This window comes from Myotis brandtii, unplaced genomic scaffold (assembly GCF_000412655.1).
Source record: "Myotis brandtii unplaced genomic scaffold, ASM41265v1 scaffold4, whole genome shotgun sequence".
Taxonomy (NCBI): domain Eukaryota; kingdom Metazoa; phylum Chordata; class Mammalia; order Chiroptera; family Vespertilionidae; genus Myotis; species Myotis brandtii.
In genome coordinates, this window is record NW_005365371.1 from 5,207,199 (window position 1) to 5,224,890 (window position 17,692).

Genomic DNA, 17,692 nt, shown 5'->3' on the forward strand with positions numbered 1-17,692 from the left:
TCACCAAATTTTTTATATATATATATATATATATATATTTTTTTTTTTTAAATACATTTTTACTGATTTGGGAGAGGGAGAGAGAGATAGAAACATCAATGATGAGAGAGAATCATTGATTGGCTGCCTCCTGCACGGCCCCCACTGGGGATCAAGCCCACAACCCAGGCATGCGCCCTTGACTGGAATTGGACCCGGGACCCTTCAGTCCGAAAGCCGACACTCTGTCCACTGAGCTAAACTGGCCAGGGCCTCAATAGATATTTTTAAAGTCTTTCTAAAACGTGACTTTTATGGATTTTCAACTTACCATCCATCTTTTGATATTTTAGTCTTTCTTGACTTTGGTAAAATTATTCTCTTGTTTTTTCTCCTATGTTTCCCTCTTCTTCTTTAGTCTCTTTTTTGGGGTCTTGACTCTACATGCTCTGCCCTCCACTTTTTGTCTAGGATATAGCACTGTAGCACTGACACTGTATTTGCTGATGACTCCTGTGCCTGTATCTATAACACACTCTTATATTTTGAGCTTCAAACATCTGTTTTCACTGGTATTTGATAGACTTCCCATTTGGCTTATTTCATAAGCTCATCTAGCTCAGCCCACTTCACAGGCCCAACACTGTTAACACAGAGTCTCTGCTGGCCAGTGTGAAATTGAGTTTTGTAGCAGATGTAGCCCTCAGCAAGCAGAGCTCAGGCTAAATTTCAGTCCCTACTTTTTCCCCTTCTTAGGACATAATCTGCATAACTGTATACCATACTCGACTGTAATTTTTGAATTTGTTTCACCTCTTCTCTCCCTACCTTACTGCTTTCATTCAGTCTCTGTGATCAAATAAGTCTGGAAAACTCAGTTTAAAATGTTAAACAGATTTCTTTATTACTAAGCATTTAAGAGCTTTTGATATATTAATGTGTGGTGCGAATCCTAGAAAGGAGTTATAATATGCAGCATTTCTCAAAAACATTATCCTGAATTAAGATAATATCCTGGGGAAAAAAACAAATAATATCTTTATCTTTATTCTTTATATTTCCCTATCTTTAGTTTTTCCCCTTTTAGGTTATCCTTCTAAAATGGAACTCTGGGCAACACACCCAATTAATGCCATTAATTGTTTTCTATTTCCTTCATATAAAATGTGAACCCCCTTAAGCATTGCACATAGGCTTTTCCTGATCTGGCTCTTGTATACATTTTCATGCTGCGCTAAGGTTCTTCTTGTTAGCCCTGTCCTCTTAAACTTCTGGGCTTTAGCTCATGCTCTTCATAAAGTAGTGTCTTCCCATTACCCATATCTCATTGGCTTGCTCCTATTGGTCTTCAGGACTTCTGTCAAGTGTTACCTTTTCCAGGAATCCTTCCTAATCCCCTCAGTCCTAGTTAAATGTTCTTCCTTTGTTCCCTCATGCATGGTTTTGTCATGTGTAGCAGTTGTGTTTGTGCTGTATAAAATTTATCTAGTCTACTAGTTAGAATGAGAGCTCCTGGGAGCAGAGATGATATTTTCAATTTCTTTTCTTCAAGGCTCTAGTGCAACAATTTTAAATTAGACTCCTTTAGGTCTTTTCTGAAAATATTCTGGCTCTTTATCCTACTTAGTACCCTTCCCTCCTTCATCTATGGTTCCACATTTATCTTCTCCCCTGCAGATTGATTGATTTTTTCTAAATATATTTTTATTGATTTCAGAGAGGAAGCAAGAGGGAGAGAGAGATAGAAACACAAATGATGAGAGAGAATCACTGATCAGCTACCTCCTGCATGCCCCCACTGGGGATCGAGCCCACAATCCGGGCATGTAACTTGGCCGGAATTGAACCTGGGACCCTTCAGTCCGAAGGCCGATGCTCTATCCACTGAGCCAAACCAGCTAGGGCCACATTTATCTTTTTTATATTTATCATTCGCCCAAGATTTTGTTTGTTTAAAGAAAATGTTCTGTGTCTGAATGGAAGATATAAAGAGGCAAGGAATGGAAAAAGAGAGAGGGAGGGAGGGAAGAAGGAAAGAAAAAGAGAAGAAAGAATGGAAGGAGAGGAAGGAGAGGAAGGAAAGGAGAAGGGGAAGGGGAGGGGGGTGGGGAGGGAGGAAGGGTAGGGGAGAGAGGAGAGGGGAAGGGAAGAAGGGAAAAGAAAAAGAAAAAGAAAAAGAAAGCCGAAACCGGTTTGGCTCAGTGGATAGAGCGTCGGCCTGCGGACTGAAGGGTCCCAGGTTCGATTCCGGTCAAGGGCATGTACCTGGGTTGCGGGCACATCCCCAGTAGGAGATGTGCAGGAGGCAGCTGATCGATGTTTCTCTCTCATCGATGTTTCTAACTCTCTATCCCTCTCCCTTCCTCTCTGTAAAAAATCAAAAGAAAAAGAAAAAGAAAGAAAAAGAAAAGTAGGTTCAGTCCTAAATCTTACACAATGGCCAGAACAGTAGGCATTGGAGAAATATAATCAATTCAGACATCTGCTTAGACAGACTGATATTGAAATGACCAACAGTACTAACCCACCATACCAGTTTGCTTCCCTTTCTTCCAACATACCACAGTTTTTATTTTTATTTTGAGTAACTTTTATCATACTGCTTGCTCTGCCTGAAGTTTCCTTTTCTTCCTCTGAAGAGGTGTCTTAATACATTTTTTTCTCTTTTATTTTATTGCTTAAAGTATTACAAAGAGTTATTACATATGTGTCCTTTTTTTCCCCCCGCCCTTGACAAATCCCCCAGCTCCCCTACCCCCCAGTGTCTTATGTCCATTGGTTATGCTTATATGCATGCATACAAGTCCTTCGGTTGGGTAAGAGATCAATCTTAATACATTTTTTAAAAATTTACTTTATTTTACTTTATTTAACCTTTACAAACTCTTTTTTTCCCTTTTTAAAATTCTTTATTGTTTAAAGTATTACATATGAATCCTTTTTCCCCCATTGACCTCTCCCCACTTGTTCCCACCCACTTCCCCAGCACATGCCCTCACCACCCCCCTACTGACTGTGTCCATGGGTTATGCTTATATGCATGCATACAAGTCCTTTGGTTAATTTATGGGATTGAATTTGACTTGATAAAACGATTTTTTTGTTGTTACAGATAATCTCTGGATCCTGAAAAGTCAACTTTTTGGTGTAATTCTCATATGAATTGCTTGTTTAACTACATCATTTGTAAAATTATTTCCAACCTGATGTAACGTTTTTCTTTTTCAGCTTGTGAAGCTTTGTATTGTGATGATTGACACTGGAAAAGCCTTTTGTGCTGCAAATAAACAGTTTATGAATGGGATTCGAGACCTGGCACAATATTCTAGTAATGATGCTGTAGTTGAGGTTAGTATTTTAAAATTAGTTAAAATGACAAATGCAATAAGACATTAATCAATTATGCATCCATTTGCTTTATGAAGAGTTATAATGGTCCTTAAAATTAGAAGTAGAAAAGCTGTCACCCATTGGTTCTGTCTTGTACAGTTCCGTTTTCTTGGATAGTTAGAAGTTAATGGTTGATTTGTATTGTGAATATAAGTTTACTTACTGTTTGGTGTGCTGAAGCATCTACAAGAAGGATTGAGCAGGAAGAGCAGGATTTTGCTTACTAGTAGCTGCTTATAGAGGAAAGCAGAACATTAACCTAAGAAAAGTGTCAACTGTATGTATAGGGGCTGCATAGGAAAGTTTTGGTAGCTACCTATGCTAGGTTAGCCTAGACCTCTCACTATATTATGTGGTATTAATGACATTTCTTTCATGAAGAATAATAACAGGTGAAGAAATTGGTATAGTTTGATGATTAGTTGATCCATAGATGCCTTCATGAGCATAGTCTTGATACACTCAATTTTACTTTTAGATTTATATATGCCATTCCTATTTGTTAGCATAATACTATTGACAGGGCAGTACTAATTCTTTGACTGTTCTAGGGTTTTATGTTACTACACATAGACTTGACCTCTGCAGAGCATGCCCATGAGATATTGAGATTTTCCTTAGAAATAAATGTTATTGTTAACAATGTAACTTGATCTTTCTGTCAGAAATGCTGAAGTAATGTTTTTTGTGGCCTGTTCTAGTGGATTTTAAATAACTCGTTTTTTTCTTTTGGTTTCTTTCTCATAGACAAGTTTGACCAAGTTTTCTGACAGCCTTCAAGAAATGATAAATTTTCATACAGTAAGTGTCAGTAAGTAGGTATTAATATGACCATGTTATTTTAGTATGTTGTTTTAGTGGCAGTATTTTATGAAATAATTTAAGTTGTAATTCAGTGACTTTGAATTTGTCAACAACTTTTTAGTTGGGTGTTAATCTAAAATGTGTGTGTGTGTGTGTGTGTGTGTGTGTGTGTGTGTGACAGAGAAAGAGAGAGAGGTAGAGAATACATTTTATTTCCTATTCTAAAGTACTGAACTTATATTAATGAGGTACACATCCGTAAGTTTTTTCTTTTAAGTTGTACCTTTGTAAATTTTTAAACAATTATTTCAAGAATGAAGAAGTAATTTAGTTATTTCTTACTTCTTTCAAGATACAAATATTACATCCCGTTTGTTTGATTACTTGCCAGTATTAAAGACTGCTGTAGTATTTGATATATGTGTGTGTTTAATATTTGGTGCCAAGCTGCAGTGGCTCAGTGGTTGAGTGTTGACCTATGAACCAGGAGACCACAGTTTGATTCCTCGTAGGGGCATATGCCCAGGTTGCAGGCTCAATTCCCAATTGTGCAGGAGGCAGCTGATCAGTGATTCTCTCTCATCATAGATGTTTCTATCTCTCTCTCTCTCTCCCTTCCTCTCTGAATCAATAAAAATATATATTTTTTAAAATTAAAAATAATATTTGAGGGCATTTTTCCCCCATGGACAGACAATAGTTCAGGGAATGCCTAGGGAGGGGAAGGTAGTGGAGTGAGAGAGGGTTAATGGGGGGCAGGTGGAGGGACATCTGTAATACTTTCAACAATAAAGATAAATTTAAAAAAATTAAAAAATATTTGAGGGCATTTTTCCTTCAAGAATGAAGGATTATATATTACTTTTGGAATGTTAGAAAATTCCTTTTCAAATTTATAAAAGTTTGCTGAAAATATGGTAGCTTATAAGCTATGTACTTCTTAATTTTTAAAAAACATTAACATATGGTTATATAATTATTTAATTGAATGCTTAAATTTATCAGAAGCTATAACAAGAATATCAACACTTATATTCCTTATAAAATCTGCTAATTTTTGGTTCTTATTTAAGAATCAAAGTTAATTAGAATTTCTTCTTATTTATTACTATTTTTGGTAACATATTAAGCCTGAAGTTATCTGATAATGTTTATTTTAATTGTAGTTCAAATTTTAGCTGTACCAAAATTATCATGCACAAGAACCTACTTCAGTTCCTGTTTTCAATTCTTTTGGGTATATATCTAGGTGTAGAATTGTAGGTCATATCATAATTCTGTGTTTATCTTTTTGAGCTATCAAACTGTTTTCCATAGAGGTTGTACCATTTTACATTCCCACCAGCAATGTATTCATGTTCCAATTTTCTACATTCTTGTCAACACTTGTTATTTTCTATTTTTTGATTATAGCCATTCTAGTAGATGTGAAGTGGTATCTCTTTGTGGTTTTAATTTTCATTTCCCTAAAGACTAATGAAGTTAAGCAACTTTTCATGTGCTTATTAGCCATCTATAATAATAAAAGTATAACATGCTAATTAGACTGGATGGCTGAACAGTGGAACGACCATCCGGACAACCTTCCGGGAGACATTCCGGACGAAGCTGGGGCTGCGAGGGCCACGCCCCTTGCACGAATTTCATGCATTGGGCCTCTAGTTTGTATATGTTCTTCCATCACTGTTGCCCATTGATGTCCTTTGCCCATTAAAATTTTTGAAAAACTGAGTTCTTTATATATTCTGGATGTTAACCCTTAGTCAGATATGTAAAATTTATGTATTATGACATGTAAAATTTTTCTCCCATCTGCAGGTTGTCATTTTACTCTCTTGATAATGCCCTTTGATGCAAAAAGTTTTTTTTTTTATAATTTTTATTTCTTAAAGTGTTAAAAAGAGTATTACATATGTCTCCTTTTTTTCCCCCCCTTGACATTCCCCCGGCCCCTATTTTTTACTGTTGCTCCTGCTTTTGGGGTCATATCCAAGAATCCATTGCTAAATCCCAGATCATGATTTATTCCTTTGTTTTCTTCTAACAGTTTTATTGTTTTAGCTCTAATATTTTGCACCAATTTATTTTTAATGATTTCTTATTAGTTCTCTTTTTGCTTTCCAGTGAGCTTGGATGCCAGTGCATGGTATATTTGATTTCTCTTGAAATCAAGTGGTCTTTTGGATTCCAACTTCTTAAAAAATATACCAGTAGTGAGCATTATTTTTTTGTTAAAAATTGTTGATTTATATTAGCATAGTATGTTAAATGTTTTCTCCATAATTTATCTTTTGTAATAGTTCTGTTTCTGATATTTTTTTAAAATCAGTCATTCTTGTATTTTTGTTTTATATAAGAATACCATGCTCTTTTTTTATAGTTTTATATGTACAAAGTTATGGTTATGACAAACTTTTGGTAAATAAATTGTTTAAATGTATGTTGGAAACTTTGTTGTCAAGAAATTTTACTTAAAAATACTTTATAAATCACTTTCTTAGAGTAAATTAAATCTTCAAAAATCATGTTTGTTTGAAGCAAGGTACATAAGTAAAGTTTGCTTTAAGAGAATTGAGATTGGTCTTTTTAGTGCTAGTCATGTTAATGACTAGCTGATTTCTGAACTGATTACAATAATGTTCGTGTGTTTTTCTTTTCTAAAATTGAAAGCAATCAGTATTTCTTGAACATTGTTTTTAAAAGAACATAGGATTTAGCCCTAGCCAGTTTGGATCAGTGGATAGAGCATCGGCCTGTGGACTGAAGAGTCCCGGGTTCGATTCTGGTCAAGGGTACATGCGTAGGTTGTGGGCTCAATCCCCAGTGTGGGGCATGCAGGAGGCAGATCCTGTGAAGAGGCTCCTTGGTGAAAAATTGAGACCTGGAGCCAACTGCCACGTACATGAAACCTATCATGTACAAGAGGAGCACCGCTCAGCCAGAAGCCAGGCTCACGACTGGCAAGTGCAGCAGCAGTAATGGGAGCCTCTTTCGCCTCCGCGGCAGCGCCAAGGACCCCTCGGGGGATGTCCGACTGTCAGCTTATGCCCTAAGCCGAGGAGTTCCGGACTTCGAGAAGGTGCAGGCCGGGCTGAGGGACCTCTACCCTCCAGTACACAAATGTTATGCACTGGGTCTGTAGTAAAAATAAGTACTGCCTGGCTGGCGTAGCTCAGTGGTTGAGCATTGGCCTATGAACCAGGAGGGCAGAGTTCAATTCCCAGTCAGGGCACATACCCAGATTGCAGGCTCAATCCTTATTGTGGAGCATACAGGAGGCAGCTGATCAATGATTCTCTGTCATCATTGATCTCTCTCTCTCTCTCTCTCTCTCTCTCTTCTTTTTTCCTCTCTATCAATTAAAAAATATTTTAAATAAATAGTTAAATACCAAGAAGTAACAGCCAAAAAAATAGCAAAATCCATTACATTCTAGTAGGAATACTTCATAGCAAATGACCATAATATTAAGGAAACAACCATACATACTTAGTTAAGTAGGGAAAATGTGAAAAATAAAACAAATTAATAGGAGTGAATTGTGAAAAATAAGAGCAAAGGAGAGATGAAATATTGGACAAAAGTCAAAAGAAGTGATGACATGGTAATGCCAGGGGAAAAGTTGTATTGTTTTATTATTGTTTTTTTATCATTATTGATTACTTTGCATTTTTAAGATTAATATGTAAATGGATCTTTGTCTAATTTCTTTCAGTGTAATTATTTTGAGTCTCAATTATGTGATTGTATTTATCAATAGTTTATTTTTTTTATTGCTTGGTAGTACTGTATTTATGGATATATTATAATTTGTTTATCCACTCATCTGATGGATATATTAGTTACCTGTTGTTATTAACAGATTACCCCAAAACATAGTAGCTTGAAACAAAAAGTATTTATTAGCTCACAGTTTCTGGGACAGGAATTTTTAGAGTGGCTGAGTCTTTTATGAAATTGCTATTAAGATGTTGGCTGGGGCTAATCATTTGAAAGCTTCACTGGGATTGGAGGATCTAATTCCAAGATAGATCTCATGTATGTGGCAGTTGGCTCTAGGTCTCAGTTTTTCACCAAGGAGCCTCTTCACAGGGCCACTTAAGTGTCCTTCATGGAATCTGGTCATTCCCAAAATAAATGATCCAAGAGCAATGGTATGGAAAGCTGCAATACTTTTTTATGACATCATATCAGAAGTCACTCATTGTCACTTCCTCCACATCTATATATATAAAAGCCTAAGCAACCATTAACGACCAAATGACCAGAACAACCGGTTGACCAGTTGCTGTGACACGCACTGACCACCAGGAGGCAGACGCTCAATGCAGGAGCTGCCCCCTTTTGGTCAGTGTGTTCCCACGGCCCCTCTTCCCTCCCCCCAGCCAACCTCCCATGGCCCCTCTTCCCGGTCGGCCAACCTCTGCCGGCCCCTCCAGTGGGCCGGCCAGCCCCATCAGCCCTGATCAGGGGGCCAGTCTGCCAACCTCCTGGGGTCCCTCCCTCTGGGCTCCGATTGGGGGGGCTGGCAGGCCAACCTCCCGTGGTCCCTCCCCCCTAGCCGGCCGGCCCCCAATAGGCCTTGATTGCCAGCTAGGCCGAGGGACCCCACCCGTGCACGAATTCTTGCACTGGGGCTCTAGTTATATACTGGTATATTAAAAGTAAGTCACTAAGACCAGCCCACTCTCAAGGGGTGAAGAATAAGGTTCCACTTTTGAGAAGAGAAGTGTCAAAGAATTTGTGGACATATTTTAAAGCAATCATAATGGATGTTTGAGTAGTTCCCAAGTTTTGGTTAATATAAATAAAACTGCTTGTAAAATATTTATGTAAACATCTGTACAGACATGCTTTTATTTCTTTTGTGTAAATAGGAGTAGAATGGCTAGTTTGTAAGGTAGGATTTTATGTAACTCTTTACAAAATTACTTAAATAGCAAAGACTACAAAAGTACACAGCTAAGAGAAATTAAGGAAACATGAATTTTTTATTTTGCTTTACTTATCAATGTATATAATAATGTTAATATTACTTTATATATTAAATTCCTAAAAAATTTAATTTCATTAAAGAGAACCTCCAAAAATTTGGAAATTGTTTTTGAAAGTCAATTGCATCATTTTATGCTAGCAAAATATGAGTGTTCTAATTGCTTCACATGATTGTCAACACTTATTATGGTCACTCTTAAATTTATTATGGTTTAAATTTGCATTTTCTTAACTAATGATGCTGAGCATCTTTTCATGTGTTTATTTGCCATCTATGTATCTTCTTTAGCGAAATGTCAGATCTTTTACCCATTTAAAATACTGTGTTGTCTTATTTAGTTGTAAGAGTCCTTCCTATGTTCCATGTATATCTTTTGTCAGATAAATGTTTTGCATATATTTTCTCTCAGGCTTTGGCTTGTCCTTTTCATTTTTGTAGAACTTCTTTTGAAGAGCAAGTTTTAAATATTGATGAAGTAAATTTATTGATTTTTAAAAATAGTTTTCTTTTTGTGTTCTATTAAGAAATATTTGCCAAACCCAAGTTCACTAAAATTTTATTCTGTGTTTAGTTTAGATTTGTGATCCATTCTAAGTTAATATTTGTGTGTGTTGCATGGTAAAGGTCAAGGTTCACTTATTTGGTATATAACTCTTCACTTGTTTGTTTCAGCACCATTTGTTTAAAAAAATGATCTTTTCCCTATTGACATCTTTTGTTTAAAAAACTTACTTTTTAAAAAAGTCATTTCTGGATTTTTCTGTTTCATTGATATTTTTTCCCATCTTTATTTTAATACCACAAGTGTCTTGATTACACTAGCTTTCATAATATATTTTGAAATCAGGTATACTTATTCCAACTTTGCCCATTATTTTTGGTTTGATTATTCTAGATTCTTCACATTTTCATATAAATTTCACTTCTACATAAAGCCTTACTGGAATTTGGAGTAGGATTTCATCAAATCTATAGATCAATTTGATAAGAATTGACATTAATATTGTTTTTAATTCATAAACTCAATAAGTCTACATTTATTTAATTTTTCACTCTACAAGTCTTGCATCTCTTTTGTCAAATTTATTCCTTAGCATTTCCTAATTTTGGATGCTATTATAAATTGCATTTTTTAAAAGCTCACAATTTCTAATTGGTCATTGCTGATATACAGAAATACCATAGATTTTTTTATATGACTTTGTTTCTGCAACCTTTCTAGTAGATTTTTCTGTATATTCCATAGTATTTTCTACATAGTCAACCATATAGCCTGTGGATTAAAAGCAGTTTTATATTCTTCCTTTTTGATGTGTCCACTTTTTATTTAATTTTCCTGCTTGATGGTATTGCTATTATTTCTGGTAGAGTATTCTGTAGAAGTGCTGAGAGCATACATTCTTGCCTTGTTCCTGATTGTAGCAGGAAAGTACCCTTTCACCACTAAATATGATGTCAGCTGTAGGTTTTTCATATGTGCCCTTCATTGGGTGAGGAAGTACCCTTCCATTCCCAAATTCCTGAGGAATTTTATTAGGAATGGATATTGGATTTTGTCTAATGTTTTTTTGCATACATTGATATGATTATATAGTTTTTCTGTTAACATGGCCAATTATATTGATTGATTTTTAATGTTAAATCAGTCTTACTTCTCTGGGATAAATCTCAGTTGGTCATGATGTATTTTCCTTTGTGCATATTCTTATTATACATTGTTATGTATTGTTAATAATTTTTTTGTAGCTTTTCTTTTTTCTTAGAATGTCTTTGTCTGGTTTTGTCCCTCATAAGAATTTTCTGATGAATAGGTTTTCTGGTAGAAACCATGTTTTGGGGAAGAGTTTGAGTAGAATTATGTTTGGTAGAATTCACCAGTGAGGACGTTTTCTTTTAGAAGGGTTTTCAAATTCTTTTTTGATGAGAAGTGACTTTTTCTGATTATTATTAGACTAGTGGCCCGGTGCACAAAATTCGTGCACATTGAAAGGGAATTAGAGGAATGTAATTTGGACTTACTATCTAATATCAATAATATGCAAGCGTTTCTGAAATTCACTGACATGAATTTTAGCTATTACTTTGCCAAATAAATGGAATTTACAGATATCATTTAAAAGAGCATTCAGCTTAATATTAAAAACTCTGGCTACCAAGTCAGGTCTGATTTCAACTTTTTGCCAGCGTTGTAAATTGTTTGCAATATCTGCCTATTTGGGGTTGCATGTCATGGTTATGAATAAATCGGGCTTGCCATACTTCGTTACAATTGCCATAACATCCTGGTATCGCTGCTGCATATTTCTGGAACTACCCTCAAAAGATGATGGAAGTATTATAATTTTATCAATCAGCACATTGTTATTTTTAGATCTAGATTTGAGATAATCCATCAAGCCACTTTATTTTTCAACTCTCAACTTAGATTAGCTTGCTTTGATGAAATTTATCCAATTGGCCTCCATTTTTAATATGAATCCATGATAAACTGTTGAGTTAATTTTCCTGCATTTAAAATAGGATTGAACGTGTCCCGCACAAAGAGATGAAATCCATAATACTGCATTTGGGTGACTCGTGTCCTTACATGTTGTCTGGTATTATTGTTGAATACACTGTTGTCTCTGAGTCTTAATGCAATATCTGTTCCCCAGCCTTTTTCACCATGTAGAAAAAGAATAGGATATGTCATTGCATCTAATATAGGAAACAGGATATTGATTTGTTTCATTTTAGTGGCATTTGGATTATTGGGATCTGGTTTACAATGAATGAGCAAGTCCCTTTCAAAAGGAGGTTCTCCATCTTCTTTTCTGAATATGACAGCAACCTCAGTTACACGGGGAGAATTATATCTACCCGGATCACTGTTACAATCGTATTTAATTGCCATTGTTACTTCCGTGGGAGCAATACCTTTTGCTGCTGCTTCAGATTAGGCTTCCTTTTCTACCTCATGTAGCATCTTGTATGATTTTGTTAATTCATCTATTTCATGCATGAGGTTGTTGATGTCGATCATGAGTCTTTCTGAGCAGCCCTGGTTTTCTGGCATTGCTAATCTTTTACTTGTAGCTTCAGCTGTATCCAAAATATAGAGTTGAGCAAACTTCCAAGAAACACCATCTGAAGGTTGTAAAGTTCCAGTACGGTGATAAACTTGTCCGTGTATTCTAAAACACTATGGCTATCCTGGTGGTGATGCAATATTTGCACCCATGGAAGCAAACGCAAAAAAACTATTTATGGAATGAATATTTTCCATGAAATTTGTACCGTCAGAATCTTCGTTTGTCATTAATCTTTTTAAATATGCCGGGTAATCTGGAAAATGTATATCATTTGGACAGACTTTCCCTTTGCTACAACACCGAGTAAATTTCCCATCGGATGGTTTTTCATCAGAGAAATTTAGTGATAGGCAAAATTCACATCTAACAGTCATTCCACCACAACTATGGTTGAAAATTGCATCCTCATGTACTCCATTTTTGCTGAGAAGGCGCCGCATTCTGTTGCAGGTGCCGCCTTCTTTCAAGATCAGACACACGTTGCTCTTCAGACATTTTCTGTCGATAACGCCGGCATCTTTCAGCTGCAGAACTACATTGTATCAACAGTTATTCTTTAGACATAGTCCCACCTCTCTATTGTCACGGTCTGAGATGGAGGTGAATGAGAGTCCTGGCTGTCAGGCTGCTGAGAGCTGTCTGACCAACAGCTGATTCTGGCTGATTCTGTGGGGGTGGGACTTCCTCCTCCCTGCTGTTGGTTTCCACAGCTGTGATGAGGAAGCTGGGGTGACAGAGGGAGCCATGCCCTCCAAGCCGCCCTCTCTCTCGCTCTGCTCTATGTCCAGTGGCCTCCTACTCTGCCAAGTCCTCCAAACCCCCCGTTCTCCGCCCACTCTCCTGCTCTGCTCTCCGCTGGCGAAGGTCCTGGGAGCCCGAGGGCGTGACTAGGTGTGGCCAGCCTCACCTCTAGGGGCCGGCAATGGTCCCGGGAGCCTGCAGCTGCCATCACCTCCCGGGGCGCTTGACACCTGTGTATGCAAATTAACCCACCATCTTTGTCAGGTTAATTTGCATACTCCTGATTTGGTTGGTGAGTGTAGTGGAGGGATGGTTAATTTACATGTTTCTCTTTTATTATATAGGAAGTTGAAATAATTTTATAATAAACATTCATATATTCGCCTGCTAGATATACAGGGTGTCCCAAAACAATGTATATACACTTTAATAGCCTTTGGCTCAATTTTGTTAATGAAATGTATTTTAATGAACACTGCCTTTATAATTATTCAAAGTGTGTGTATACATTTTTTGAGACACCCTAGTTTTGCTTTATTACATATTTATCTATTTATCCTCCCTTCTATCCATGCAACAATCTACCTATTATAGATCTGTTATTGATGTGTAGTTCAAAATAATTTAGAGACAACAATATATTTAACCCTTACATTCCCATGCATAATTTGTGAGTTTAATATTTTTTACAGTTTTTTTAAATTTTGAGGTAAAATTTAAATATAGCTAAATGCATGTCTTATGGGTACCAACCAACAAATTTTGATAAAAGCATTAGTGTAACCCAAATTTTTTAAAAGATAAAGATCATTACCGTTACCCAGAAAGTTTTCTCATACCTCGTCTCAAACCCAACCCGCACTTCTGGGGCAAGTACTGTTCTGTGTTTTTTATGACTAGTTTTTCTTCTTTTATAACTTCATATAAATGGAATAATATAGTGTGAGTGTGTGTGTGTGTGTGTGTGTGTGAGAGAGAGAGAGAGAGAGAGAGAGAGAGAGAGGGTATTTTTAGATCAGGATAATTTCATTGAGTTCAGAAAACATGTTCTATATGATGCCATACTCTTGCTTTGTCCCCTATTATATGGCAGTATTCATAAATGTTGTTAATGATTATTTTCTTCTTGTTGGTTTTATGTTTCTGCATCTGTCCTTTCAGTTAACCTCATTAGTCATTGTGCCGTGCCAGCACAACCAAGGGTTTGGTTGAGCCTGAGGGGGGGCGGCGAAGGATGTAGAAAAGACAGACAATGAGAATAAGCTGGGTCTAGGTGGATCTTCCTGTGCCTGGCTGAGGCCACAGAGAGAGATCCAGACAGCAAGCTGAGCCTTTATTTTATAGCCAGAGGTAAGCAAGGTAGTGGTCACCATAGTTATAATGTTCTTGTGAGTTTTACTTGTTTTGGCAGCACTTGCTGCATCTCCTTCAGCCCATTAGCTACCTAGAAAAGATCTGTGGAGCTTCATAAAGTCAAGCCTAATTACGCTAAGAGGGCTGTGCCCTCTAAGCTGGGACTTATTCGTGGCTTTGCCAACAGGTCAGTCCGAGGCTTAGCCCTATAGCCACTCCCTACAAAGTCATGTTGTTTGTTTCTTAATTATTTTAAAAATCTGTTGGTTCATATGTATCCTGTTCTTCATATTTTAATGTTATCTTAAAATTTTAATATAACAAAATTAATTCTTTGTGGTAGACAGCTTTATGAGTTTTGACACAAGCATATGGTTGGGTCTGTATTCACAATGAAGATGCAGTTCCATTAACTTAAAATCTATATAATAAAAGCCTGAATGACCGTTACGGCGAAATGACCAGAACGAACAGTCTCTATGATGTGCACTGACCACCTGGGGGCAGACACTCAATGCAGGAGCTGCCCCCAGTGGTCACTGCGCTCCCACAGGGCGAGCACCGCTCAACCAGAAGCCAGGCTCATGACTGGCGAGTGTAGCAGCAGTGGCGGGAGCCTCTCCTGCCTCTGTGGCAGCACTAAGGAGCAGCGAGCCGAGCAGTAAGGAACAGTGAGCAGGCAGGTAGTAAGGAGCGAGGGGTCCCAGACTGCAAGAGGGCGCAGGCTGGGCTGAGGGACTCCCCTCCCCCCTGTGCACGAATTTTGTGCACTGGGCCTCTAGACCCCTTAAATACCCTATTGTTTGTCAGCCCTTCCTCCCACGCCTTACCACTGGAAATTGCTGATTTGTTTTCAATCCCTATAGTTTTGCCTTTTTCTAAATGTAAAATAAATGTAATCATACAGTTTGTAGCCTTTTGAATGATTTATTTTACTTAGCAAAATGCATTAAGATTCATCCATATTTTTGCATGTATTAATAGTTGTGCCTTTTTGTTGCTGAGTAGTATTTCATTGTATGAATGTACCATGGCTTGCTTTTTCAAAGACATTTGGGTTGTTTCCAGTTTTTGGCAATCGGGAATGAAATTGCAATAACCATTGGTATACCTAAGCTTTTATTTCTCTTGGGCAATACATAGGAGTGGAATTGCTAGATTTTATGTAAATTTAGTTTTAACTTTATAAGATACTAGAGGCCCGATGCATGAAATTCGTGCATAGGCCCTCGGGACCTGGCTGCCCCGCCACCTGCCCACTGGTCATTCCAGAAGGTTTTTCTGGAAGATTGTTTCGCCATCCGGTCTAATTAACATATTAGCTCTTTATTATATAGGATAGGTTTTAAACTATAGATTCTACTTCTTTAATTCTGTTTAGGTTACTAATTTTCTTCTTGAGTGAGCTTTGATAATTTTTGTCTTTCAAAGAATTTAGTCATCTCATCTGTTGAATTTACAGGCATGAAATTCCCCAAATCCCCTTGTTTTCATCTCTTTGTTGTTGTTAATCCTCACTTGAGGGTAGTTTTCCATTGCTTTTCAGAGAGAGTAGAAGGGAGGGAGGAGTTGAGGGAGAGAGAGAGAGATCAATGTTAGAGAGAACTGGTTGCCTCCCGCATGTACCTTGAAAGGGGTGGGGAGGAGAAGCAAACCAGCAATCCAGGTGAGTGTCATTGACTGGGAATCAAACCCCTGACGTTTGGTGGGTGGGCCAGTGCTCCTAACTCTGAGTCATACCAGCCAGGGTCCCTGGTTTTCCTTTGTAATAATCTGTAGAATCTGTGGTAAAGTTAATATTTGAAATTTGTCACTTCTTTTTTTTTCCTGTTCACTTTGGCTGGAGGTTAATCAATTTTACAGATCTTCTCAAAGAACTAAGCTTTGGTTTCATTGATTTTTGGCTATTGATTTTGTTTTCTGTTTTGTTGACTTCCATTCTGATTTTTATTTCCTTTTTTTCCCTTTAGGTTTAACATAATATAGAAATTTTTTTTCTCTCTCTCTCTGGAAGTAAATTGACAGATTTTGGAACTCTGGACTCAATCTACATTGTGTGTGTGTGTGTATGTGTGTGTGTGTGTTTGGTTTTTAGGTGAGAAGATAGGACTTTGCTAATAAGATTTCAGAGAGTGTGACTGTTTTTCATTAGAAGGACACAAGATTTTCTTTCTATTTTGAATATTGATTTTTATGCCTGTTCATTTGACATCTGTTTCTAATTATAAATGAAGTATATCTATAAATTATGAAAGTACTTCAAATTCCCATGACTAGCCCTGTGAAATTTACCACACATAGAGCTATCAAAGTTAAATATGTGATGTCCTTTTAAGTGAGGCAAAATATTGTGAGAAATAAAATTCTGTTCCTGTCTCTAACCTTAGCAATTATTTAACCTAAGGACTATACAGTGTTTACTTGAACTCAGAATATAAAACATTTAAATCCTGAGTTCTTCCCAAATGAGTAACCATTAATTGAGATATAAGGTAGTTGTGGATTTGTTTTTATTTGGTGTGTTTTGATATACAAGATTAAGAAATTTCTGTTGTGGATGGAGTGAAATTTGTATTACTCTTTTAGATTACCTTCCAAAGCCTGAATTAAAATTAAGGAAATAAATTGCTCTACTGTTTGAGCATTTTACTTAAATAGTAAAGCAGATTTGATTTCCATTGTATATAACAATGATTCTATTTTTCAGAAATGAAATTTGCTTGAAAATCAGTTTTTCTTTCTAAATGCTTATCTTTTTATATATTCTTGAATTAGAAATATAGGTGTTATTAGAAATTGGAGTATTGCTAGAGGGATGTGATAATTACAGTACTACATGAAAATTATTTTCTTTATTTACTTTTCTAATTGTTTAATGTTACATTTTATCTTTTAGATCCTATTTGACCAAACTCAGAGATCAATTAAGGCACAGCTTCAGAACTTTGTTAAAGAGTAAGTCAATTGCAGTGAAGGAAAAAGTAAAGCATTTAGTTAATTATTACATATAGAAGTTGGTATCTTTGGAGAGAAATATGGAAGAAATAATGAATTACAAAAATATTAGAGCTTTTTTTTTGTTTTGCTTTGTGAAATGTATATTGCACTTTTTCCAGAAGTATTTTATATAGAATCAGACTTAATGCCTTATAGTGAATCATTTATGCTGTGAAAGATGTGTTCAAGATACATAGCTAGAATTGTTATTAATTAAATAAATAAATGTAAATAATCCAATGACCTTTCAAAATCAAAGCAAACCTCAAGAGTAGTTGAAATATTATCAGTTATTATAGTTGATATTAAATTTTGCATTCTCTCAATATGGTATTTTCTTTGAAGAGAAGTTAATATATGG

The 17,692-nt window shown here is 36.4% G+C and overlaps 1 protein-coding gene across 3 annotated transcripts in view; it reads left to right on the forward strand.

Moving 5' to 3' along the window:
• ACAP2 (ArfGAP with coiled-coil, ankyrin repeat and PH domains 2) overlaps positions 1 to 17,692 on the forward strand; it is a 147,018-nt gene that overhangs the window by 62,596 nt on the left and 66,730 nt on the right. For all 3 annotated transcript variants that reach the window (XM_014545310.1, XM_014545311.1, XM_014545312.1), the window contains exons 3-5: positions 3,208 to 3,327; positions 4,117 to 4,170; positions 17,231 to 17,289. In XM_014545310.1, the coding sequence (XP_014400796.1) occupies positions 3,208 to 3,327; positions 4,117 to 4,170; positions 17,231 to 17,289 (233 nt within the window). The remainder of the gene's footprint in view (positions 1 to 3,207; positions 3,328 to 4,116; positions 4,171 to 17,230; positions 17,290 to 17,692) is intronic.